Source organism: Rattus norvegicus, chromosome 9 (genome assembly GCF_021556685.1).
Source record: "Rattus norvegicus strain SHRSP/BbbUtx chromosome 9, alternate assembly SHRSP_T2T, whole genome shotgun sequence".
In the NCBI taxonomy this organism is placed as follows: domain Eukaryota; kingdom Metazoa; phylum Chordata; class Mammalia; order Rodentia; family Muridae; genus Rattus; species Rattus norvegicus.
Window position 1 is genome coordinate 112,846,123 of NC_141542.1, and position 25,532 is coordinate 112,871,654.

Sequence of the window (25,532 nt, forward strand, 5' to 3'; positions counted from 1 at the left end):
ATACAGTCCACAGAACTCAACAAGTTCAACAAGCTGAAGGGCCTAAGTGAGGACACCTCAGACCCACTTGGGAGGAAGAAGAAAACAAACAAAAGGAGGGAGGGAGGGATCTGGGGAAAAATGAGATGGGGGAGAAGGGAATATGATCTAGTATTGGGTGGGGGAAAAGGGCAGAAACCCTGAGGGCCAGCAGAAAGAATGGAAACAAGTGACCTCAGGAAGTAGGAGGTTGTGATGACTCTCCAGAATGTACCAGACACATGGAAAGTGAGAGACTCTCAGGAACCAAAGAGAGGGATCCTAGATGAATTGCCCTACAGTGAGAAGAGGGAACTTGTAGAGCCCATCTCCAGCAAAAGACAGGGCATCAAGTGAGGGATGGGGATGCTATCCCAAAGTCAAAACTCTGACCCATAATTGTTCCTGTCTGAAAGACCTGTAGGAATGGATATGGAGAAGAGCCTGGGGAAAAGGAAGTCCAGTGACAGGCCCAAAGTGGGATCCAGCTCAAGGAAAGTCCCCAAGGTCTGACACTATTACTTAGGCTGTGGAGTTGCTCACAAAAAAGATGCCTATCACTCATTGATAAGTGGCTTATAGCCCAAATGCTTGAATTACCCTAGATGCACAGAACACATGAAACTCAAGAAGGATGACCAAATTGCGAATGCTTCACTCCTTCTTTAAAAGGGGAACAAGAATACCCAAGAATACCCTTGGCAGGGAATAGGGAGGTAAAGTGTAGAACAGAGGAAGAAGGAACACCCATTCAGAGCCTGCCCCACATGTGACCCATACATATACAGTCATCCAATTAGACAAGATGGATGAAGCAAAGAAGTGCAGGCCGACAGGAACTGGATGTAGATCTCTCCTGAGAGATACAGCCAGAATACATCAAATACAGAGGCGAATGCCAGCAGCAAACCACTGAACTGGGAACGGGACCCCCGTTGAAGGAATCAGAAAAAGGACTGGAAGAGCTCGAAGGGGCTCGAGACCCCATATGAACAACAATGCCAACCAACCAGAGCTTCCAGGGACTAAGCCACTACCCAAAGACTATACATGGACTGATCCTGGGCTCCAACCTCATAGGTAGCAATGAATAGCCTAGTAAGAGCACCAGTGGAAGGGGAAGCCCTTGATCCTGCCAAGACTGAACACCTAGTGAACGTGATTGTTGTGGAGAGGGTGGTAATGGGGAAAGGATGGGGAGGGAAAGCCAATATAGAAGGGGAGGGGAAGGGGTTAGGGGGATGTTGGCCCAGAAACCGGGAAGGGGAATAAAGGTCAAAATGTAAATAAATACTCGTTAATAAAGATTTTTTTAAAAGATGCCTATCATAACTGCCCTCTTAAAGACCCAACAAGCAGCTGAAAAAGTCAGATACAGATATTTGCACCCAATTAAGAAAAAGCTAGAAGAAGCTGAGGAGGAGGGCAACTCTGTAAGAGGACCAGCAGTCTCAATTAACTGGACCCCTGCGATCTCTCAGACACAGAGCCTCCAAAACATATACAACAGAGATCTTCTGAGTTCAATCAGAGAAGATGCCTCAAGAGACTGGAGGCCCCAAGGAGTTTAGAGGTCTGGTGAGATGGGTGGGGTGGTTTATCCTCATGGAGACAGGGGGGTGGGCAGAGAGGTGTTGGGATATGTACATTGAGAGGGTGGACCAGGAGAGGAATTAATTCTGGATTGGATAGATAGATAGATAGATAGATAGATAGATAGATAGATAGATAGATAGATAGATAGATAGATAGATAGGTAGGTAGGTAGGTAGGTAGGTAGGTAGGCTGGTAGGTAGATAGATAGATAGATAGATAGATAGATAGATAGATAGATAGATAGATAGATAGATAGATAGGTAGGTAGGTAGGTAGGTAGGTAGGTAGGTAGGTAGGTAGGTAGGTAGGTAGATAGATAGATAGATAGATAGATAGATAGATAGATAGATAGATAGATAGATAGATAGGATTGTCATAGTATATATTTATACAGCAATCACTTACTGATTATACTGGATATACCAATTTCTAGTTCTAATGCAGTGAATTGTGAATAAAAATAGATTAACTTCTGTGACAAACTGAAAAAAAAATATTATCCTGAGTGAGATAACCCAGACACAAAAGAACACACATAGGTTGTAACTTACAGAAAAGTATGTTTTAGCTCAAAAACTCAGAATACCCACAATACAACCCATAAACCATGTGTTGCTTCCAAAGAAGGAATATCAAAATGTAGATGCTTCAATCTTATAAAGAAATGTGAGCAAAATAAACCCAGGAGGTAGAGGGAAGGAGGAACCTAGAAGGGAAAGAAAGGGGAGGGAAAGGGGGTGCAGATTAGGTATTAGAAGGGATGAGAGAGAAATACACAGGGTTAAGAACTTGAATAGAAATGTATAGCATTGGAGGATAGGGAACTGTAGGGTAGCTACTAGAAACACACAGTCTCCAGGGATGTGAGAGGCTTCCAGGACCCAATGGTGATGTGTTTATCATAAATACTCAACAAAGGGTAATAATACAACCTGTAGAGATCAACTCCAGTAGATCAGCATGGGCCCCATTTGAAGGATGGAGCTACCACTCAGCTCAAAATTTATAACCCAGAAATGTTCACATCCAAAGGAAAAGACAGAGACAAAAATAAAGAGTCCAGTGACTGCCCTACCTAGGGATCCATCTCATTTGTAGACACCAAACCCCTACACTATTGCTGACGCCATGAAGCACTTGCTGAAAGGAGCCTGATATGACTGTTCCCTGACAGGTTCTACCAGCCCCTGACCAATACTCATAGCAATCCATTGGGCTGAGCCCAAGTAACCCAATGGAAGAGCTAGGGGAAGGACTGAAGGAGCTGAAGGCCGTCAGAACCCCATAACTAAAACGTTATCTACTACCTGGACCACCCGGAGCTCCCAGGGACTAAACCACCAAACAAAGAGTGTACATTAAGGGGGCCAAGACTTCAGATACATATGCAGCAGAGGATAGTCATATTTGATATCATTAGGAGGGGCTGCAGTGTCTATGCCCCTGTGTAGGGGGATGCGAATCAGGTGAGGCAGGAGTAGGTAGAAGAGAACCCACATAGGACTGGAGAGGGGTGATATGGGGGATGGGATGGTGGATTTGTGGAGGATAAACCAGGAAGGGGAATATCATTTGAAATGTAAACAATAAAATAACTAATAAAAAGGAAAAATGATATCGCATATGTCTGTGAAAATTCTTCATTCTTGCCTACCAGGATCAGAATCTATTACTGGTTACCAGAGAGATTATTGATTGAAGCAATGCTTATTTAATGCAGGAAATAGTTTATTTAAGACATTGTGAGTGAAAGAGATGATACTGTGTGCAACTTTCCAACCCTCCCCCCTGCAACCCCTCTATTTAATCTTTCCTTGACCCGCCATCCCCCTCCCCACTCTCTCAGGGAAAGACAGAGGACAAAGAAAAAAATTTTGCCACTTAAAACATTCTTATACTTCCTATTCCTGTAAGACTTTTCAGTGACATCTTTAGATGATTTAACTAGTGTACCTAATGTCATAATTAGATGTATCGGTGTGATTTTGAAGTTATGAAACCAAGTCATCACTACTTAGTACAGTATCATCACCTGGACAACAGTACACACCACACAGAAAACTGATAAGCATTCAAATGGACCACACATATTTAAAAAAAAAACTTGCCTAGGTATAATCCAGATGAGCATGTGGGAACATGGTCAAAAATAAAGGAGAAAGCAAGCAGATAAAATGGCATGCCTGCTATTCCATGGAGAAACTGCCCGAAGTTGAAGAAAGCAATACATGTTGATTTGTGCGGTATTACAGTTCGCTCACAAACTTTAGTTGTTTTTTTTCCTTCTATGCACAACTCTTTTGAAAGAAAAGAAATATATTTTACTGAATTGAATTCAAAATTACATGTACAATTAATTGCCTGTTGCTGCCCACACCATGTTGTCCTAGTCAGATTGAGTAGAGTCATACAATCAATTCCTCATTATGTTATAGGCAGAAATATCACATTTTAAAAAATGGGTGGGGATATTGGAGATACACGTACTATGAAATGATAGTTACTTATATGCAGAGGATTACATGTATACAGATATTCTTATATACATATACTGTTTACACATGCATAATTCACATTGCATTCATTTTCTAATATGTTGCATCCTGTTCTTCTGACATTTGTCTCCAAAATAAAAGCACTTGAAATGCCCTGGCTAGTATACTATCTGAGTTTAATTCCATGGTCCTTTCTTTAACAATCATTAAATTACATGTACACCGCTCCTGGGATTAAATAATTATTTATGGTTTGTATATGAAATACTTCTCTAAAGTACTACACCAATGAAATGGTATTTTGTGCAGTTTGTGGGGATCAATACATAACTCAGTGGAAAGTGGGAGGATGCACTAAAATTGTGACTTAACGCAGCATATTACTCCTTTTTGCTTTTTCAATGTTATGTTCTGCTTTCATGGGTTTTATGACATTTTCATACAGCTATATGATGAATTCCAATAGATTTTATATCTTCACTCTTTCTCCCTGCCTCTGTTTCCCACTGATTGGCTTCCACTTTTCAAGTAGATCCCTTTTCTACATTCATAGCCTTTTAATGACTCAGTGAGCTCCATTAGATTTGCTTACTGGATGACAGGAGAAAGGTTATTTGTAGGATGGTGGGCCATCCTCAACTTCTCACCTTGCCAGGGGATTTACTGTACTCCCCCATCCTCTCTGAGGAACATCTAGCTATATATACATCTACAGAAATGCATGTTGAGCTAATTTACTCTCATTAAGTTGTTCACAAATGCTGTCATCGGTAACTGATGTGCAGGCACAGCTTCCATGAGTTCAAGACTACAGTGGTCACTTCATGCCCAAAGTCAATGTTTCACACTACTTCTCACACCCTCTACCCATCAAATTCACTTATTCTTCTGCCTCATCTTCTGCAACGTTGTGTGGTCCTTCCAGAACCCATTTATGGTTGAGTCTATAAGAGTCACTCTTTCTTAATTCTATGCTTTTAATCTATCTGGTTAATGTCTCTGAGTATATGATCCAAATTATCCTTTAAAACTCCTGTCTGGATGCTCCTCTTAACTATCTCAGTGGCCCTGTGTATGAATCTTCTGTAATTATAGTTGGTACTTCTTTAATCGTTTCTATCTTTTGCAACATGTAAACTCTCAATAAAAGTACAACAGTAGTAAAATTATTATTTTTCCAAGATCTCTAGCAATTCTTTTTGAGCTGATTAACACCATATGATGTTCAAAAGTCAATTTGACTCCATGTTGAAAAGACTCAAGAGAGTATTACAAGCTCATGACAGTCATAAAGTACCTCCTGGGTTCATTCACTTCTGTATTGTTCTAGAAAGTTGAACTTATTAGTCCACCTAGTCATAAGGATCATATTTCTCAGCTGTAAACTGGCTAAACTTTTTGAGTCTTAAAAATATAAATCACTCTCCTTTAAGGAAATTGAAGATTTAAGAAACTTAACAACTAAGTAGCATATATAGAAATCTCCAAAGGAGAAACTATTAAGAAGTAGGGTGTGTTCAATACTACAAATGAGGATTAAAGGTCTAATTTCAAAACACATAAGGTTTAATTATAGTAAATAACATGAGGTGTATTAATGACTTGAGAAAATTATTGTTATAACATTTTAGTTAAAAGTCATGTTGAAGTTAGCCAAAGAAATGTATAGAAAATCAAGTTGTCTTTCAGATAGTCTTGTATGAAAATGAGGTTTAAACAGGTTATAGAAAGAGTGAGAAGGACTTGGAGATGGAGAGGCCCTCAGCAATTCAGAGATCTGGGTGTTCTTCCAGAGAACCAGGATTCTGTTTCCAGCAGCTAAATAGCAGCTCAAACCCATCTGCATCTCCAATTCAAGGGAAACTGACAACAAGGCATCAGCATGCACATGGTGTGCACGTAAACACATATGCAGAACACCCAAAATATTTAAATGTTATGGCATATAACACCCCTTCATCCACTAATTACCTTGTAGCCCTGATAAATACAAAGCAGACATTAAAACAAGAGTGAAAACTGAGGAAGTATGCAGGATTGAAGGGAAGGAACAATATGTGATGGTTTGTGAAGACATGGCATATGAGATTTTGAAAGGTGGAAGGAAAAAGGGAGTAAACATACAATACTGAAAAACAAGTAAGTCATGGTCAAACGTTCAAACATGGAATGAGTTGTTTGTGTGTAATCACTAGTGAGCACTGATAGAGAAGGAGACCTTGCAAACAGCTGTAGAAGGGGTGACAAATGGAAGGAAGGATGAGCTAGAAGCGCATGGAAGGCTCAATAGAGGACAGCTCCTTCGTTTTCACTGGAATGAAGAGAAGAATACTGATACCCAAGTGTAGGCTAGTGGAAAACGTCAATGTTAGGAAAGTAGGGCAATTTTCCTGAATGCTGATATCCTCCATTCAACATAGGACAATGTAGGAGTTTGGTAAACAAACCAAAACCAAATCACTACCATCCTGAAACCAAACAAGGAGCAAACAAACAAAATGAAATAAACAAAACAAAACACAACAAAACAAAAACCTTATGTTTTTCCAAAGGTTACAATAGATTGTGGAGTATGCCTCTCACATGAGTAGATCCATTTGTAAAGAGAGCAGCACTTCTAGGTGGCAGCAGAAGATTCATCACAAGACTCAGCAGCAACCAGCTGGCATAGGGAAAGTGGCAAATGCATGATTGATTCCCAAGGTTTCCAAGCAGGACAATGGGATAAAAGAACTGAGGACACTTATTAGAGGAGGTTTGAAGATTTTGATGTGACATGTTAGCAGACAGAAAACTAACTGCAAATGAAGGGAAGTAACAACTAGGAGAACCAGAGAAAGCTGGTTTTCATTATCCATTGGTCGTAATGATAGAAAAGAAGTTTGCCTTCATTCTGAGTATGACCCATTGGTGGGTATCATCAAAAACCTGGGCTCAGTATACCTGCAAAGAAGAATATTTGCATGATCACTTTGTATGAAGTTCTAGAAAACAAAGGTGACAATGCAGAATGCATGTTTATAAGAATTTTGGGGAGAAAAGTTGTATTGAATTGTTCAAGATATTGTGAAGTATGATGTCTACATGTTTGTTGAGTCACACATACTCTACATGTTGGTAAGAGATACAAAATAGAACAGGTAACAAATAGAAAACAGAAAGCTGTGGACTGTACTAAAGAGGGTCAGAGCAGTACTGAAAATGAACCTAGTGTCTAATCAAGAAAGCACCAAAAGGTGAGAGCAGAAAAGAAAATTAGGAGACATAGCAACAATGGAAGATGCATAGGTAAACAAATGGAGACTCCCTTCCTCCTCCCTTTCTCTCTCTCCTTCTTCCCCTCCTCACTTCCTCCACCTGACTATCTCCCTCTCCCTCCCTCTCCCTCCCTCTCCCTCCCTCTCCCTGCCCCATCCACCTCTCCCCCACTTCATGCACACACACACGTGTGTGTGTGTGTGTGTGTATGTGTGTGTGTGTGTGTGTGTGTGTGTGTAAGAGGCCAGGCCAGAAGAATAGATCCCCTTGAGATGTAGTTATTTGTGGTACCTGACTGGATAATGTCTGTGTCTGGAACCAAACTCAGGTCCTCCACAAGGGTAGTACATCTCTTAATTACTGACTAGAATTTTTAATATTGACTATGACAAGTTCCTGAGAATTCTACCATTCCTGACCAGAATTCTGCTAAGAGAACAAAGGAGTTGCTTTTCATTATCTTCTTTAGTCATCTTCTCATTGAAGCCAATGTCAGTTCTATAAATGTAAGTGACATTTTCAAGACGTATAATATACACATCTTACATTTGTATTCGTCACATAGCTTACAAATATTTTTATATTTAAATAGTTGTGCTTTATATTAACTACTTTAAATTTTATATCATATAAACTTAAAAACATAAACAAGCATTAATAAAACATTAATATACATGCAAATGCAAATGGATACATGCCGCTTATTCATCATTTCTTGTTAAAACCCAGCTTAACATGCCAATAAAAGCCTGTACATTAAAGGAAGAATCTGAGACAATAGTGTTAGAAGTACATATACTCCAAGGACATTTCAAGTAGAACTTATTTACTAGGAATAGCAAAACTTGTGGAATCAACACTAAACAATGTCACAAAGTCACCATCTTTGTAAATTCAAATGGTAGTCAGAGATTAGCACACACTTTTGAAAAGGATCACTTTTCTAGTTACCCCTGTATTTGAACCTGTATGAATCTGTTCCATAAATAAAACAAACAGAATAATTAAAGTATCTGATACAAAATAAAATGACTTTCCAGACTTCTCTAGAGACTTGCAACATCCTTAAAATTGTATATAAAAAATAACTTTATAAATTATCCCACAATGTTTCTTCCTACACTCATCTCTTTCCAAGAGAAAAATCAGAGCCATATAGATATTACTGATTATTACATAATCACATATAGGAGAAAGGATACACAAATGTAAATCAAACTATTTTCAATTTCTTGAACCAAAGAGTTAAATAAATATTGCTAATGCATGGAAATATATTAGAAAAAGATCTCACCATCTGTTACTGTGCCCAGTTTTATAATTTCATAATTGAAGAAAGGAATAGCAAAAACCATCGATGAAAGTCCTGTTACAAAGCAGGCAGCTACCATCCATCTTACCCTGTTACCTCTACCTCCAAAGTGTGCACCAACCAATGATACAAGGAAAGCAGCCAAGTCATCACCAGAACCCATTGTTAATGTCTCTAACTTTGACGGAGACAATTCACTCACATACACTTTTAAACTCTGATCAACAAGACCAAATATCATACCTAGAAAACAAAAGGAGGTCAAAAGTCAGTACAATACATTTGAGCAGGCAAAAAGGCTACTATTATAATAATTCAAAGAAAAATTATATTCATACTGTTTACATTTATTTCATAATACTGTCAATGAGTAAACCTATAAATAATAATAAATTTATTAACTTTAATGAATTATTGTTACCTTAATATGATAAGCTATTTTAAGTACCTCTATCAGTAGTCTCTTAAGACATAATTACATTTGAATCACCATACCACTGGATTAATGTTTTATGTTCCTATTTTGAAGAATTAATAAATAATATAAGGGGTGTTTACTTATTTCTTTAATTGAAATGACAAAGTCATTTGAAACCCAACTTAGATTTCAAAGTATAACTTTGTTCCAGAACTAGGATTCTGTGCTTGAAGTTCAACATTTCTGAGCATTTTAATCTTAAAAAAAAAAGAATACTATTGTATACACTGAAATAAATCACTCTAAAGAGCTTTAAATAAATAAATGTAACATTATGTGTGTACAATTACTATGCAGCTTCTAAAAAGGAAAACAGTCATACTAGGGGGGAAAATGATGCAATACAAGGAGAGCTGCAGAAAGATTTCATTTCTTGGAGGGAAAACAGAAAATACTTAAAAGTTAAAACTCATGGTGAGTCTGCAAGGTGGCAGGATCACCTGCCATTCCTGAGACAACCATCACCGCTGTTGCCCAGTTACCTCAATCACTCCTTGGACTGCAGGGATCCAGGAACCCATAGTCTTCCTAAAGCTCCTAAAGCTCTGAGAACCGGCTGATCCCTGCTGGTCGACCGCCCCAGCAGACGCAGGAGCACGGAGCTGCTGAACCATTCATGAGTGTTGCTGATAGCAAGTCTATTCCCTATTTTACCTCCAAGAACTCCAACCACTCAGTGCTGCTCCTGTTGCCAAAATCCCCACCCAAATCAGCAACCACAGAAGATTCTGCCTACTCTTTTGATGCCGACTGCCCCAGCGTCTCACGCCAGTAGCTAAGTGTGACTGCCAGCTGGAGGCCAGTGGGCAAATGGAGTTTCCAAGTTATCACAAAAATTATTAGTAAAAATTATAATTAAAATAATATAACAGAAGAAAGAGGAAGAGGAAGGAGAAGACAACATATGAACAACAGCACTCAAGTGTTTCTTCCTGTGATCTGAACAACTTGAACTTTCTCAATTCAAAGACGAGGAAACCACCTAGAGGCAGAAATCTGGTTTCTTAAGAGTTTTTCAAACTTGTGATGGTGATGCTGGTTTCAATTATATCTTAATCCCCTGAGCATTCCGCCCGAACTTAAGCTGATCATTAACATGCAGTAACTCAGCACTACTTTCCCATCAGTTTTGAAGCTGAAACCCACGGTATGGAGACCTCGCTGCCAAGCAGAGAGTCAAAGACTGAAAACAGCAGCAGAGCATTGGAGTTAACTGGTTTTCATTCATATTTGGAAAACGAATCACAGGTCATCCACTCTCTCCTTCCCACAGTGTGTCATACTTATGCCTAACTCAATAAATCCTCTGGCCTGATCAACCCTGATCCTACAACTTACCATGAGCCATGGTCCCTAAAAAGTACGCAGTCAAGAAGCAATTAATGTTGTTGAAACGCTGTAAACAAGGGAAAACTAGAGGGCCCAAACCAAATGACCCCTCCTCCAAGGAATCACTGAATTGCGAATGTGGCATTTTCTCTTCTGGAATATCTGCAAACTTCTTCATTGCTCTTGGAACTGTTTTCACGTACGTTTCTATTTTCCTGGGGTGCGCAGTTTCCCTGTGTTCATCCCCCTCGACCACCGGAACCTGCTCAACTCTGTTTGATGTTCTGTTCTTGACCTTGTCCATGGTTTATCCAAAGCAGGTCCAAGGACTCTGTGGGTGTGTTTTGAGGCACCTGTGTACTCCCTGGGCTCAGGAGAGTTAAGTTGTCATTGCCACTCGAACCTCTACAGGAAACGTTATTTCCAGTGCCGGGAGCCAACGTCCCTGCAGACCTGGTGAGTGACGCTGCAGAAGTTCCAAGCCTGAATTCTGTCTTCTCTGCGTCACAAAAAAAAAAAAAAAAAAAGAAAAGATGAGGAAGGGAAGGAGGGAGAAGGGGGAAGGGAGAGGAGATGAATATGATCAAACCAAGTTTAACAAGATGTCGAATAAATAATAAAAATATTCATAAAAGAAACAGGGAAAAATAAACGTGTAATCAAAGAACTAAGGAACCAAACATCAGTATCTCCGGGCTTCCTTTAGGGTGGTGTCGTTTTAGGTGGATAATCTCCCTTGATACAAATTCATTAAAGTTCTATCATAGTATGTGTGTATGAAAGATGATATCAGGATATAGAGTATTATTTATTCCTATCCACTGTGATGAACAGTGATAGATGAACAAAGCAAGAATCAGTTTAAAAGATGTCAAGCAATGGCCTTGAATGCAAAGGTTTACACTGAGAATGAGTTCTGAATTTCATCCCCAGCCAAGAGCAGAAGGCAGGAGTATATTCTACTATAAATGGAGGAAGGCAGGAGTATATTCTACTATAAATGGAGGAAGGCAGGTTATGTTCTACTATAAATGAATGCAGGGGCTGTAGAGAAGCATTAACATTTGTGGGGGGAATTATGTCATCTGAGAGAAGGACCATGGTAGATAGTATGAAACTTGTTTTATATAAAAATGCAATTTGAGATCAGCTGCTTCTTTTTTTTTTTCTTTTCTTTTTTTTTAGGAGCTGGGGACCGAACCCAGGGCCTTGTGCTTGCTAGGCAAGCGCTCTACCACTGAGCTAAATCCCCAGCCCCCTGAGATCAGCTGCTTCTTAGGGTGAATGTGACTCATGGATATGTACAGGGTATTTTTCCATTCTAAATGAACCAATCTTCTCTCTTAAGATGTCGACAGGTTGCCACAACTCATAAACCTTAGAAGAATTTCATCACTCGATTAGTCAATATGGTAACCAGGAAAAACTACTGAATAAATGTAGAGAATTGGTTTACATTGGGAAAAGAAAATATTATTCTTTCTTAAATTGAGAGACTTGGTTTTTCATCATACTAACTACGTGAATAACAGCAAACGCTTCGTTTCCTATTTCCTCATAATTGGCATAAATAGCCTCTCATGTTGCTTCATTATATTAATAAGCATAAATTAAGCAGGGCACCTAAGGATGACCGTGTGGGAGGGTAAGAATCCTTCTCCTCTGATACCAAACTCTTTATAACCTAAAGGCAGAAGGGAAAGATAGCTGAGAAAACAACAAAATCCCTGGAAATTCTGTTTCTAGAAATCCATAGAAGTCCAAGAGAGCACTACTCCCACCTGTCAACAACAGCGAATTAAGATCTTCTAAGTCAATATATAGATGGATCCAGAAGACAGCAGAATTTGTACTCGTTAGTTGAATTCACTCCCAAATGTGAGAAGCGATAAGAAAACAGTACAGAGCACTCATGTGTCTGTTAGAGAGGACACAGATGGAAAGAACCTTGGGAAAATCAAATATGGGAAACTATTGGAGTTTTAATGACTTGCTTGTTTAAAATTACCCAAAGGTTTTTGTTTGTTTTTATGCTATTGTGAAAGATGTTGTTTTGCTGATATTTTTTCCCATCTATCATTTTTACATAGAAAAGCTACTGATTTTTGTGTGTTGATTTTGATCCCTGCTATGATTTTAAAGGTGGTTTATTTGCTCTAGAAGTTTCCTGTTAAGAGTTTTTTGAGTTCTTGGATAGAATCTTATCATCTGCAAGTAAAGAGAACTTGACTCGTTTATTTCCTTTTTAGATCCTGTTGCTCTCCTTCAGTTGTCTTAGTGTGCTAGCTAAGGGTTCAAGTACTATGTCGAGTAGGTTTGGAGAAGGTAGTCATCATTCTTTTGTTCCTTATTTAGTGGAATTGCTTTGCGTTTCTCTCTGCTTATATGCAGATATTAAATGGTTTTCTCTGCATTCGTAATGCTGTAATGTTGAGATGTATTTAAAAGCCTTTTCTGTATCTAATGAGGTTGTCATGAGGATTTTGCATTTAAGATTGTTTATAAGGTATATTAAATTTATTGAATTATATGTTTCTGTATGCCTACACCTCTGGGATAAACACATTTAATTACTTTGCATAATAATCTCTCTGTGTGTGTGTGTGTGTGTGTGTGTGTGTGTGTGTGTAGGTGTGTGTGTGTGTGTTGGATTGAGTTTGCATGTATATCCCAGAGGACTCAGATTTTTATTTTGAAATTCATAGCTTACTGAACATAATGTACAGCAACTCCACTTAAAATCTTATATGAATATCAATAGGTAGATGGATAGAAAATAAATAGAGAAATAGATGTATAGGTAGTTAGATAAATACATAGATATATAGATGATAAATACATAGACACATAAATAGATAGATACATAAATACATAGACTGATACATACAGGACAAATGAAAAAGAAATAAAGGATATAGAAGAATATTTGAGAAAGCCATATGGAAACCTATTAAAGGCACATAAAGACTTTACAGTTAGTTATACAAGCCATTATCCTTTCTCATACCCTACCAACCCTATTCATACTTAAATCTCCCTCTCTACTACTCATCTTCCCTCCTTCCTTAGGGTCTTTTTTCCCTCTCCCCACCAAAGAACCCTTTCTAGTTACCTGGATTCTACAGGTACTCGAAAGTTAACACACAAGTCAATATTTGAAGCTAACACCTGTAAATGCCAAGCAGTGGTGACACAGGCCTTTATTCCCAGTACTGGGGACTCTGCACTGAAGGCAGAGGCATGCACATCTAGTCGTGAGTGTGTGTGTGTGTGTGTGTGTCCACACGCGCGTGACAACATGTGATGATTGCCTTTCTGGGTTTTGTTACCTCACTCAGTTTTCCAGATCCATCTCTTTATCTCCCCATTTCATAGTTTTATAATTGAATGAAATTACATTTTTGACATCTATTAATCAGCTGATAGACATCTACACTGTTTCCTTGCCTTAGTTATTATGAATAAAGCATCAATGTGCATGACAGCGTATGTGTCTCTGTTGTAGAGTATTGAGTCCTTGGGGTATAAGCCCAGGAAACATGGTGGATTTACATCTGGCTTTCTGATGAACCACCACACTGATTTCCATAGTATTTGCACTAATTTGTAAACTGCTACCAGATTTTATGAGATTTGTCAGTTTCTCATATTCTTACTAGTATTTGTTATCTTCTATTTTGAGTGTGTTAAGATCAGATGACATCATTAAGAAGTTTTAATTTGCAATTCCCTGATAGCTCAGGACACTGGACACTTCTATAAATACTTCTTAGTTACATGAGTTTCTTCTTCTTATTCTGTTACATTCCTTAGCCTACATTGATTTTTTTCCCCTTAGTATTTAGTCTGTTTATTGATTCATTCATTTATATATTTATTTATGTTTATTTATTTAATAAATTTACATCCTGATTTTGCCCATCTCTTCTCTTCCCAATCCCATCTTCACAGATCCCTTTTCCCATTCTCCCATCCAGTTTTTTAATTTCTTGCATGTTTTAGACACCAACACATTTTCAAACAGCTGGCTGGTAAATACCTATATTCCCACTTAATATGCTGTCACTTCAGTCACTCAAGAGATTTCTTTGAAGTACAAAAGCTTTTAAATTTCATTATGTACCATTCGCTGAATGTTTTCCTAATTTCTTTGCAGAAGGTCCTTACTTGCGCCTAAATCAGAGAATGAGTTTCTGTAGAAACATTAAAATAGACCCATATTTGCCACTTTGCAATCTGAGTGGATCAAGGACATCAACATAAAACTGAGTCTAATAGAATAGAAAGTAGTAAAGAACTTTGAACTCATTGGCACAGGGGGAAATATCCTAAACAGACTTCCAATTGCTAAGGAATTGATAAATGGGATCTAATGAAACTAGAAATTTCTTAAAGGCAAAGGACATAGTAAACAGGGCAAATCAGCAACCAACAGATTGCGGACAAAAAGTCTTCACTAACCCACATTTGATAGAGGGGCTAATATTCAAAATATACAAAGAATTCAAGTAGGAAACAACCAAAACATACCCCCAAATAATCCAATAAAAATTGGGGTATATAACTAAACTGAGAAATTACAACAGAGGAATCTCAAATGGCTGAGAAATACCTAAATCAAACCTAAGGATAATAGATATAGAGAGAATGAAGACTCCCAAATTAAAGGGCCAGTAAATATCTTCAACAAAAATATAGAAGAAATCTTCCGTAACTTAAAGAAGAGATACTCATAAATATTCAAGAAGCATACAGAACTCCGAATAGATTGGACCAGAAAAGAAACTCCTCCTGTCACATAATAGTCAAAACACCAAATGCACAAAACAAAGAAAGAATATTAAAAGCAGTAAAGGAAAAAGGTCAAGTAACATATAAAAACAGACCTATAAGAGCTATACCAAACTTCTCACCTGAGACTATGAAAGCCAGATAATCCCAGGCAGAAGTTATACAGACCCTAAGAGAACACAAATGCCAGGCCAGGCTACTATATCCAGAAAAACTCTCAATTAACATAGATGGAGAAACCAAGATATTCCATGACAAATCCAAACTTACATAACATCTGTCTACAAATCCAGCCCTACAAAGGAAAATAAATGGAAAACTCCAACTCCAAGGAGGGAAACTGCACCCTAGAAAAAGCAAAAAAGTAATCTTGCAATGAAACCAAAGGAGGAGACACACAAACATAATTCCACCTCTAACAATGGAAATAACAGGAAGCAACAATCACTATTCCTTAATATCTCTTAATATCAATGGTCAATTCTACAATAAAAAGACATAGACTAACAGAGTGGATACATAAAGAGGACCCAGCATTTTGCTACATACGGGAAACACAACTTAGAGAAAAAGACAGACACTACCTAAGAGTAAAAGACTGGAAAACAAATTCAAGCAAATGGTATGAAGAAACAAGCTGGAGAAGCCATTCTAAAAGGGAATAAAATAAAGTTTCAACCAAAATTCATCAAAAAAGATAAGGAAGGACACTTCATATTCATCAAAGGAAAAATCCACCAAGATGTACTTTCAATTCTAAATATCTATGCTCCAAATGAAAGGGCACCTACATTTATAAAAGAAACCTCACTAAATCTCAAATCACACAATGCACCTCACACAATAGTAATAGGAGCTTTCAACACCCCACTCTTATCAATGGACAGATCATGAAAACAGAAATTAGACAGACAAATAGAGAAACTAACAGAAGTAATGAACAACATGGAATTAACAGACATTTATAGAACATTTCAACCTAAATCATATGATACAACTTCTTCTCAGACAATCATGGTACCTTCTCCAAATAAAATATGTAATAAAACATACAAAAGAACAATCATCCATCTTAAATAGGCTTCATTTCATAGATTAATTCAGTGGCTCCAATAAATAAATAAATTAATGTAATTTATGGCATAAAAGTATACCAGAACAAAAATCATTTTATCATTTCTTTTAACACAAAAAGTGTCTTTGATAAAAATTGGAATTTTATCAACATTTTATTAACAACCTTTCACCACAACAACACTTGAATGACCTTATCTCACAACAATAGAGGCTGTCCATGACATGTAACTAGTATCATATTAAATGCAGAAGAGCTTGAAGCACTCCCTGGAAGGTCGGGATACAGACAAGCATGCTTCCTGTCACCACTTGTATTTAGTGTAGAGCTGCAGTGTATGACGTCCTAAAGCAATAACATGAGGAGGCAGTAAGAGACATTCAGATAGGAAAGGGAGAAGTCACAGCATTCCTACTTGTAGAGAATTTGATTTTAAATGTCAGGGACTGCAAGTAATTCTTAGAGCTGATAATCATATTCACCAAAGTGGAGTTTACAAATTAGCAACTCCAAATCCACTGTTTATCTGTAGAACAAAGACAGACTAAGAACGAAATCAGGAAAACATTGTAACTTCTAATAATCTTACAGCAAACAAACACACAAACCTTGAAATAAACCAAGAAAATGAAATAGGTCTATCATGAAAACTTTAAAATTCTAAAGTATGAAACACCAGAAGATGAAAAGATCTCTACTACTGCATAACAGTTTGTAAGATTAATATTGTACATGTGGATTTCTACCAAAAATTGTATGTATTCCCTGAAAATCTCCTCAAAATACAATTCAAATCTGCATGGAAATATATTAAACCTTAAAATTTGTGCAGAAAATCCAAAGTGAAAAGATGATCAAAATGACTGATAATAACATAGGGCTAGAGGTGTCACAATTCCTTGTTCAAAGTTACATTAGAGAACCACGGTAATAAAAATGCCATGGTGCAAAAAAAAGAGATAACTATTAGTGCTTTATTAGTTGAATGGATTTGAGGATTCAGATATAAGTCCTCATACTTAATAACTGAAAACATAAATTTGATAAAAGGCTATATCCTTAACAGTGGTCTTTCGGAAAACTGGGTAACCATAGGTAATCTGATGAAAGTTTATTCTTTTGCCTCATCCCCACACATCACATATTTCCAAATGTATTGATAATCTTAATATCAAACCTCAAATTTTGAAACTCGTTCTCTGATTTAGGTGCAAGTAAGGACCTTCTGCAAAGAAATTAGGAAAACATTCAGCGAATGGTACATAATGAAATTTAAAAGCTTTTGTACTTCAAAGAAATCTCTTGAGTGACTGAAGTGACAGCATATTAAGTGGGAATATAGGTATTTACCAGCCAGCTGTTTGAAAATGTGTCCAAAACATGCAAGAAATTAAAAAACTGGATGGGAGAATGGGAAAAGGGATTTGTAAAGATGGGATTGGGAAGAGAAGAGATGGGCAAAATCAGGATGTAAATTGATTAAATAAATAAACATAAATAAATATATAAATGAATGAATCAATAAACAGACTAAACACTAAGGGGAAAAAAGGAGAATTTGAGCTTCCTGTTGTGGTAAATACCAAAAATAAACACACACCTTCACCATCAATGAGCCTTATGGCCTTTAGCAGGGTAATTTATAAAAGAAATTGAACAACTTTTATCAATTCTAATACCAATAGGCAACTTATCAAACTAGGACTTTAGCCCAAAATATATCAATCTGTCAAGCTCTTTACCCGGAGCCTCAGATAATTATTTAACCTTAATACCAAAAATTTATATTGATCTGTTAAGCTCTCTACCTGGAGCCTCAGATCTTTATTGAACCTTAATACATTGTAAATATCACAGTTCTCTACTTGGAGTCAGTGAATAATTCTGAAACATGGGTAAAAATCCCCACATGATTTGGGTAATCTCTGTACTCTCTTCTTAAAAACAAACTTCTAATAATACCTGTCATTAAGAAGTAACTTGTCTAACTATGATTTCAATCCAAAATTCCCCTGGAGCCCATGTTAGAAGGAATATGAGTATACTGAAAAGCATTTGAAATAACTTTCTTTAAAAAGGAACTTTAATCTCTAACTCTCTGAGCTGACACTACTTAACACACAACAGGGGACCTATAGCCCTCAAGCCTTTGTTTAAGGTTCCTGCCCTTGTGCCATCATATCAACCAACATGGCACTGGCCCCCTCTTACTTAGAAAATAAAACTTTCTCTCAACTCTTAGGATTACTAGTGGATTCTAGCCCATTATGTTGGTTCGCCATCTGCTACTGTAAAATTACCATCTGTTGCTATAAAATTAATTTTAAAAAAGGCTATTTTTTACCCCCAGTAGGTCCAGCAACCTGGTAGATTTCTTCATCTCAAACAGCAAAGCATCTAACCCACTCTTCTCCATCCCATATCACACTGGCTATGGCTTCTCTCCAAGCCTGGCAGCAATCTCTCTACCCATCTAGTTCCCAAGGCAGGCTGCCATCATGCCAGAAACACACATCTCAACTCTGTGGTCGCCCAGTGTCTCTAGCAGACACACAGTCTCTTAAACTTGAATCCCTACATAAAAGAACACACAACACAATAACCTCTGATCCAATTGATAAGATATAATTGCCCACCTCAACATATACATCCATCCCTTAAGAATATTCATAACAACCTGTAAATACACAGAGTAGAATCTTAACATCAGCCTCCATGTTCTCTCCACAGCTTCCTCTGCTTTCCCCTTCCAGGGTCTTCCTATTCCATCAAACGTTTCTCCCACCCATCCTTCCTTATCATCCAATGACAGTCCTGGTTCTATCTTGTACCTGCTTTCACCTGCGTAATGACATCATTCCACACTGTACTAAATTCCTTGCATGTTTTATTAATACTGCTGTAGTAGAGCTTGATGTCAGGGATTGTGATTCCCCCAGCCCGTCTTTTATTGTTTACAATTATTTTCGCTATTCTGGGTTTTTTTGCCTTTCAATTTGAATTTGAGAATTGCTCTTTCTCTCTTTCTTTCTTTCTTTCTTTCTTTCTTTCTTTCTTTTCTTTTCTTTTCTTTTTTTTTTGTGGAAACTCCAGTGGTTCTTTTATTGTTCAGGATTGTTTTGCCTAATTTATATTTTTGTTTTTTCATATGAAGTTGATAGTTGTCCTTTCAAGATCTTTCCACTCTTTGAACAATTGTCTTGTGATCTTGATGGGGATTGCATTGAATCTGTTGATTGCCTTTGGTGGGATGGCCATTTCTACTATGTTAATTCTGCCAATCCATTAGCATGGGAAATCTCTCCATTTTCTAAGAGCTTTGATTTCTTTCTTGAGAGATTGGAAATTAATGTCAAACAGATCTTCCAGTTGCTTGTTTAGAGTTACCCCGAGATACTATATTTTATATTTTGTTTAATATTTATATTATTTTATTATTGTTTCTAATTATTTATTTATATTATTTATATATTTATGTTTATATTATTTAAAATATAATGTTTATACTTATATAAATATTATAATATCTATATTATTTATCTTTATATTAGTTTATATTATATAAATATTTAATATTTTATATTATTTGAGGCTCTTGTGAAGGGAGTCATTTCCCTAATTTTTTCTCAGTCTGTTTATCATTTATAAAAAGGAAGGCTACTGATTTATTTGAGTTAATTTTATATCTAACCACTTTGCTGAAATTGTTTATACTGTGGACAATTTCTCTGGTAGAATTTTTGAGGTCATTTAGGTATGCTATCATGTCATCTGAAAGTAGTGATACCTTTAGTTCTGCTTTGCCAATTTATATCCTCTTGATCTCTTTTTCTTGTCTTATTGTTCTAGCTAGCACATTGAGGATTATATAGAATAGATATGTAGAGAGTAAGCATCCTTGTCTCTTCCCCAACTTAAATGGGATTGCTTCAAGTATCTCTCCATTTAATTTAATATTGCCCGTTGGTTTCCAGTTGCTTTTATTGCTTTGGTATGGGCTTTGAATTCTTTTTTTTTTTTTGGTTCTTTTTTTCGGAGTTGGGGACCAAACCCAGGGCCTTGCGCTTCCTAGGCAAGCGCTCTACCTCTGAGCTAAATCCCCAACCCCTGGGCTTTGAATTCTTGATCTCTCCAATACTTTCAACATGAAAGTTGTATTTTGTCAAATGTATTTTCTGCATATGAGGAGATGATCATGTGATTTATCTCTTTGAAAATTCATATTATTATATGAATGAGAGAATTATTATAGAGAATTAATGGATTTTCTTTTTCTTTTTCTTTTTCTTTTTTTTTTTTTTTTTTTTTTTTTTTTTTTTTACGGAGTTGGGGACCGAACCAGGGCCTTGCGCTTGCTAGGCAAGCGCTCTACCACTGAGCTAAATCCCCAACCCCGATGGATTTTCATATATGGAACAAACCTTGCAACCCTGGGATGAACCCTGCTTGACCAAGGTGAATGATGGTTTGATGTGTTCCTGGATTTGGTTTGCAAGAATTTTATTGAGTATTTTTGCATCGATATTCATAAGTGATATTAGTCTAAAGGACTCTTTTTTTTTAGACAGGTTCTTCTGCATTTTATGTCTCAGAATAATATGTGGCTTTATAGAATGAATTAGGTAATGTTCCTTCTGTTTCTATTTTATGGAATAGTTTGAGAAATATTGGTATTAAATCTTTTTCGATGGCATGGTAGAATTCTGCACTAAACTGTCTGACCCAGGCTTTATTGGTTGGGAGATTTTTTAATGACTTTTTATATTTCCTTATGGGATATGGGCCTGTTCAGATAGGTAACAAACTCTTGATTTAACTTTCATATGTGGTATCTCTCTAAAAATCACCCATTTCGTCTAGATTTTCCAGTTTTATTAATTATAGGTTTTGTAGTAAGATCTGATTTTTCCCGTTTTTATTAAACTGAGCATTTCTTATTTACATTTCAAATATATTCCATTTCCTGGTTTCCTGTCCATCAGCCCCCTAAACTCTTTCCCTCTGCTTCTATATGGGTGTTCCCCTCCCAATCCACCTCCCATTACTCCCCTCCACATTAATCCCCTACACTGGGTGTCCAACCTTGGCAGGACCAAGGGCTTCCCCTTAAATTGGTGCCCCAAAAAGGCTATTCACTGCTACTTATGGAGTTGGAACCCAGGTTCAGTCCATGTATAGTCTGTGGGTAGTGGTTGACTCCCTGGAAGCTCTGCTTGGTTGGCATTGTTGTTCTTACAGGTTTGCAAGACCCTTCAGCTCTTTAAGTCCTTTCTCTAATTCCTCAAACAGGTCTCCCATTCTCAGTTCAGTGGTTTGCTGCTAACATTCGCCTCCGTATTTGACATGTTCTGGCTGTGTCTATCAGGAGAAATCTATATCCAGTTCCTGTCAGCACTTCTTAGCTTCACCCATCTTATCTAGTTTTGGTGGCTGTATATGTATGGGCCATATGTGGGGCAGGCTCTGAATGGCTGTTCCTTCAGCCTCTGCTCTAAACTTTGCCTTCCTATCCCCTCCTATGTATAATTTTGTTTCCCTTTTAAAGAAGGAGTGAAGCATCTACATTTTGGTAATCCTTCTTGAGTTTCGTGTGGTCTGTGCATTGCATATTAGGTAATTCGAGCATTTGACAATATCCATTTATGAATGAGAGCATACCATGTGTGTTTTTCTGTGATTGGGTGGTGACCACACTCAGGATGACATTTTCTAGTTCCATCCATTTGCCTATCAATTTCATAAAGTCATTGTTTTTGGTAGCTGAGTAGTACTCCATTGTATAGATGTATCACATTTTCTGTATCCATTCCTCTGTTGATGGCCATTTGGGTTCTTTCCAGCTTCTGGCTATTATAAAGAAGGCTGCTATGAACATAGTGGAGCATGTGTCTTTGTTATATGTTGGGGCATCTTTTGGGTATATGCCCATGAGAGGTATAGCTGGGTCCTCAGGTAGTGCAACATCCAATTTTCTGAGGAACCTACAGACTGATTTCCAGAATGGTTGTACCAGTTTGCAATCCTACCAACAATGGAGAAGTGTTCCTCTATCTCCTGATCCTAGCCAGCATCTGCTGTCACCTGAGTTTTTGAACTTAGCCATTGTGACTGTTGTGTAGTGTAATCTCAGAGTTTTGATTTGCATTTCCCTGATGACTAAGGATGTTGAACATTTCTATAGGTGCTTCTCAGCCATTCGATATTCCTCAGCTGTGAATTCTTTGTTTCACTCTGTACCCCAATATTAATAGGGTTATTTGGCTCCCTGGAGTCTAACTTCGTGAGTTCTTTGTATGCTTTGGGTATTAACCCTCCCTCGGATATAGAATTGGTATAAAGCTTTTCCTAATCTGTTGCTTGCAGTTTTGTTCTAATAACAGTGTCCCTTGCTACAAAAGCTTTTTATGCAGTTTTATAAGATCCTATTTGTCGATTCATGATCTTAGAGCATAAACCATTGGTGTTCTCGTCAGGAAATTTTCCCTAGTGCCCTTTTGATTGAGAATCTTCCCGACATTTTCTTCTATATGTTTGAGTGTATCTGGTTTGATATGGAGGCCCTTAATCCCCTTTGAATTAAGCTTTATACAGGGTGATATGAAGGGATCAATTTGCATTCTTCTACATGCTGACCTCCAGTTGAACCAGCACCATTTGTTGAAAGTGCTATCTTTTTTCCATTGGACAATCTTCTGACTTTCATAGTCTCTGGTGAGAAATCTGGTGTAATTCTGATAGGTCTGCCTTTATATGTTACTTGACATTTTTCCCTTTCTGCTTTTAATATTCTTTCTTTGTTTTGTGCATGTGGAGTTTGGCTATTATGTGACAGGAGGAATTTCTTTTCTGGTCCAGTCTATTTGGAGTTCTGTAGGATTTTTGTATCTTTACTGGCATCTCTTTCTTTAGGTTATGGAAGTTTTCTTCTTTTATTTTGTTGGAGATATTTAACTGGCCCTTTAATTTGAGAGTCTTCACTCTCTTCTGTACCTATTATCCTTAGGTATAATCTTCACATTGTGTCCTGGATTTCCTGTATGTTTTGGGCTAGGAACTTTATCTGTTTTACATTATCTTTGACAGTTGTGTCAATGTTTTCTATGGAATCTTCTGCTCCTGAGATTCTCTCTTCTATCTCTTGTAATCTGTTGGGGATGCTCACATTTATGACTCCAGATCTTTTCCCTAGGTTTTCTATCTCCAGGGTTGTCTCTCTTTGTGCTTTCTTTGTTCTTTCTATTTCCATTTTTAACTCCTGGATGGTTTTGTTCACTTTCTTCTCCTGTTTGGTTGTTTTATCTAGTAGTTCTTTAAGGGATTTTTGCATTTCCTCTTTTAAGGGCTTCTATTTGTTTACTTGTGTTGTCCTGTATTTCCTTAAGGGAGTTATTTATGACCTTCTTAAAATCCTCCATCATCATGATAAAATGTGATTTTAAATCTAGATCTTGCTTTTCTGCTGTGTTTGGATATCCAGTGTTTGCTTGGGTGGGAGAACTGGGCTCTGATGATGCCAAGTTATCTTGGTTTCTGTTGCTTGGGTTCCTGTGCTTGCCTCTCACCATCAGGTTGTCTCTGGTGTTAGCTTGTTTTACTGTTTCTGATGGTGGTTTAACTTTCCTGTGTGCCTGTGTGTCAGCACTCCTGTAGAGCCATTTTCCTGTTTTCTTTCAGCCAGTTATGGTAACAGAGTGTTCTTCTCTCAGGTGTGTAATTGCTCCTTGTGGCTGGCTTTCAGCTCTCTGTGTGGGCAGTAACCAGAAGAGTCCTGCCCCTATTGCTCCTGGCTCCCTGTGCACAGGGGGCACAGATAGCACTAAGCGTTTTCCTCTTGAGTTGGAATGTGGGCAGAAAGTAGTCTCCTCTGGTTTCACAGGAGTGTACATATTTCTGAGGGTCTAGTTCTCCCCCCCCCCAACTGGATTTGAGTACAGGGAGCTGTTTAACTGGTTCAGCTCAGATATGGGCACAGAGAAGGACCCCGGTCTCCTGCAGCTTGACTGCTCCTATACTCCTGTGTCCAGAGGCAATTTGCAGTTTCCTCTTGGGCCAGGGATGCTGGCAAAGCGGGGTGGAAGTGGTAGTCTCAGGATTGCCCACACTTCTGAGTGTTCAGCTCTCTCTCCCACGGGAATGGAAACAAGGAGCTATGGGCCAGGATCACAGAAGTTCAGGCCACAGTCAGAAACCAGAAGTGCCCGGTCCCAGAAGACTTCTGCCTTTGTGTGTCCTGAGTCCACCAGGCAGGTCACTTGGAGCAAAAAGGTTGGCCTTACCTCTGCACTCAGGTGTGTAGTTGCTCTTGGTGGCTGGGTTTCAGCTCTCTGTGTGGGCAGCAAACGGAAGGGTCCTGCCTCTACTTCCCTGATTTTTTTTAAATTTCCTCTATTTCTGTTGTTTTGAATCCCTTTTCATTTATGATTTTATGAATTTGAATATTGCCTCTGGGCCCTTTAGTTAGTTTGACAAGGGGTTTATATATCTTGATTTTCTCAAAGAAATAGCCTTTGTTTTGTTGATTCTTTGTGCTGCTTCTATTTGTATGATTTCAACCACGAGCTTGAGTTATTTCCTGCTGTCTCCTCCTCTTGGGTGCTTCCTTTAGTTCTAGAGCTCTCAGGTGTGCTCTTAAATTACTCGTGTATGATCTCTCCAACTTCTTTACCAATGCACTTAGGGCTATGAATTTTCCCCTTAGCACTGCTTTCATTGTCTCATGTAAGGTTGGGTTTGATATGTCAACCTTTTCATTAAATTACAGGAAATCTTTAATTTCTTTATTTCTTCCCTTACCAAGTTATTGAGTAGAAACTTAGTCAGTTTTAGTCTGGAGGTTGGCTTTCCTTTGTTTTTGCTGTTGTTAAAGACCAGTTTTAGAGCATGGTGATCTCCTAGGATGCATGGGATTATTTCAATCTTCTTGTTACCACTGGGAGTTGTTTGGTGACCAATTATATGGTCAGTTTTAGAGAAGGTACCATAAGGTCCTAAGAAGGTTTATTCTTTTGTTTTAGGGTGAAATATTTTGTAGATATCTGTTAAATCCATTAGGTTCATAACCTTTATTAGTTTTTCTGTGTCTCTTTTTAGTTTGTTTCAATCCATTGGTAAGAGTGGTGTGTTGAACTCTCCCACTGTTATTGTGTCAGGATCAATGCGTGTATTAATCTTTATTAAAGG

The 25,532-nt window shown here is 37.8% G+C and overlaps 1 protein-coding gene across 11 annotated transcripts in view; it reads right to left on the reverse strand.

Annotated features, from left to right (window-relative positions):
- The window catches only part of Slco6d1 (solute carrier organic anion transporter family, member 6d1), a 208,321-nt gene that overhangs the window by 102,608 nt on the left and 80,181 nt on the right, over nt 1-25,532 (reverse strand). For 2 of the 11 annotated variants that reach the window (XM_087567141.1, XM_087567140.1), the window contains exons 1-3: nt 10,496-10,909; nt 8,768-8,922; nt 3,723-3,911 (exon numbers count right to left, since the gene is read on the reverse strand). In XM_087567141.1, the coding sequence (XP_087423267.1) occupies nt 3,723-3,795 (73 nt within the window). In that variant the 5' untranslated portion in view covers nt 3,796-3,911; nt 8,768-8,922; nt 10,496-10,909. 11 annotated transcript variants of the gene reach the window in all.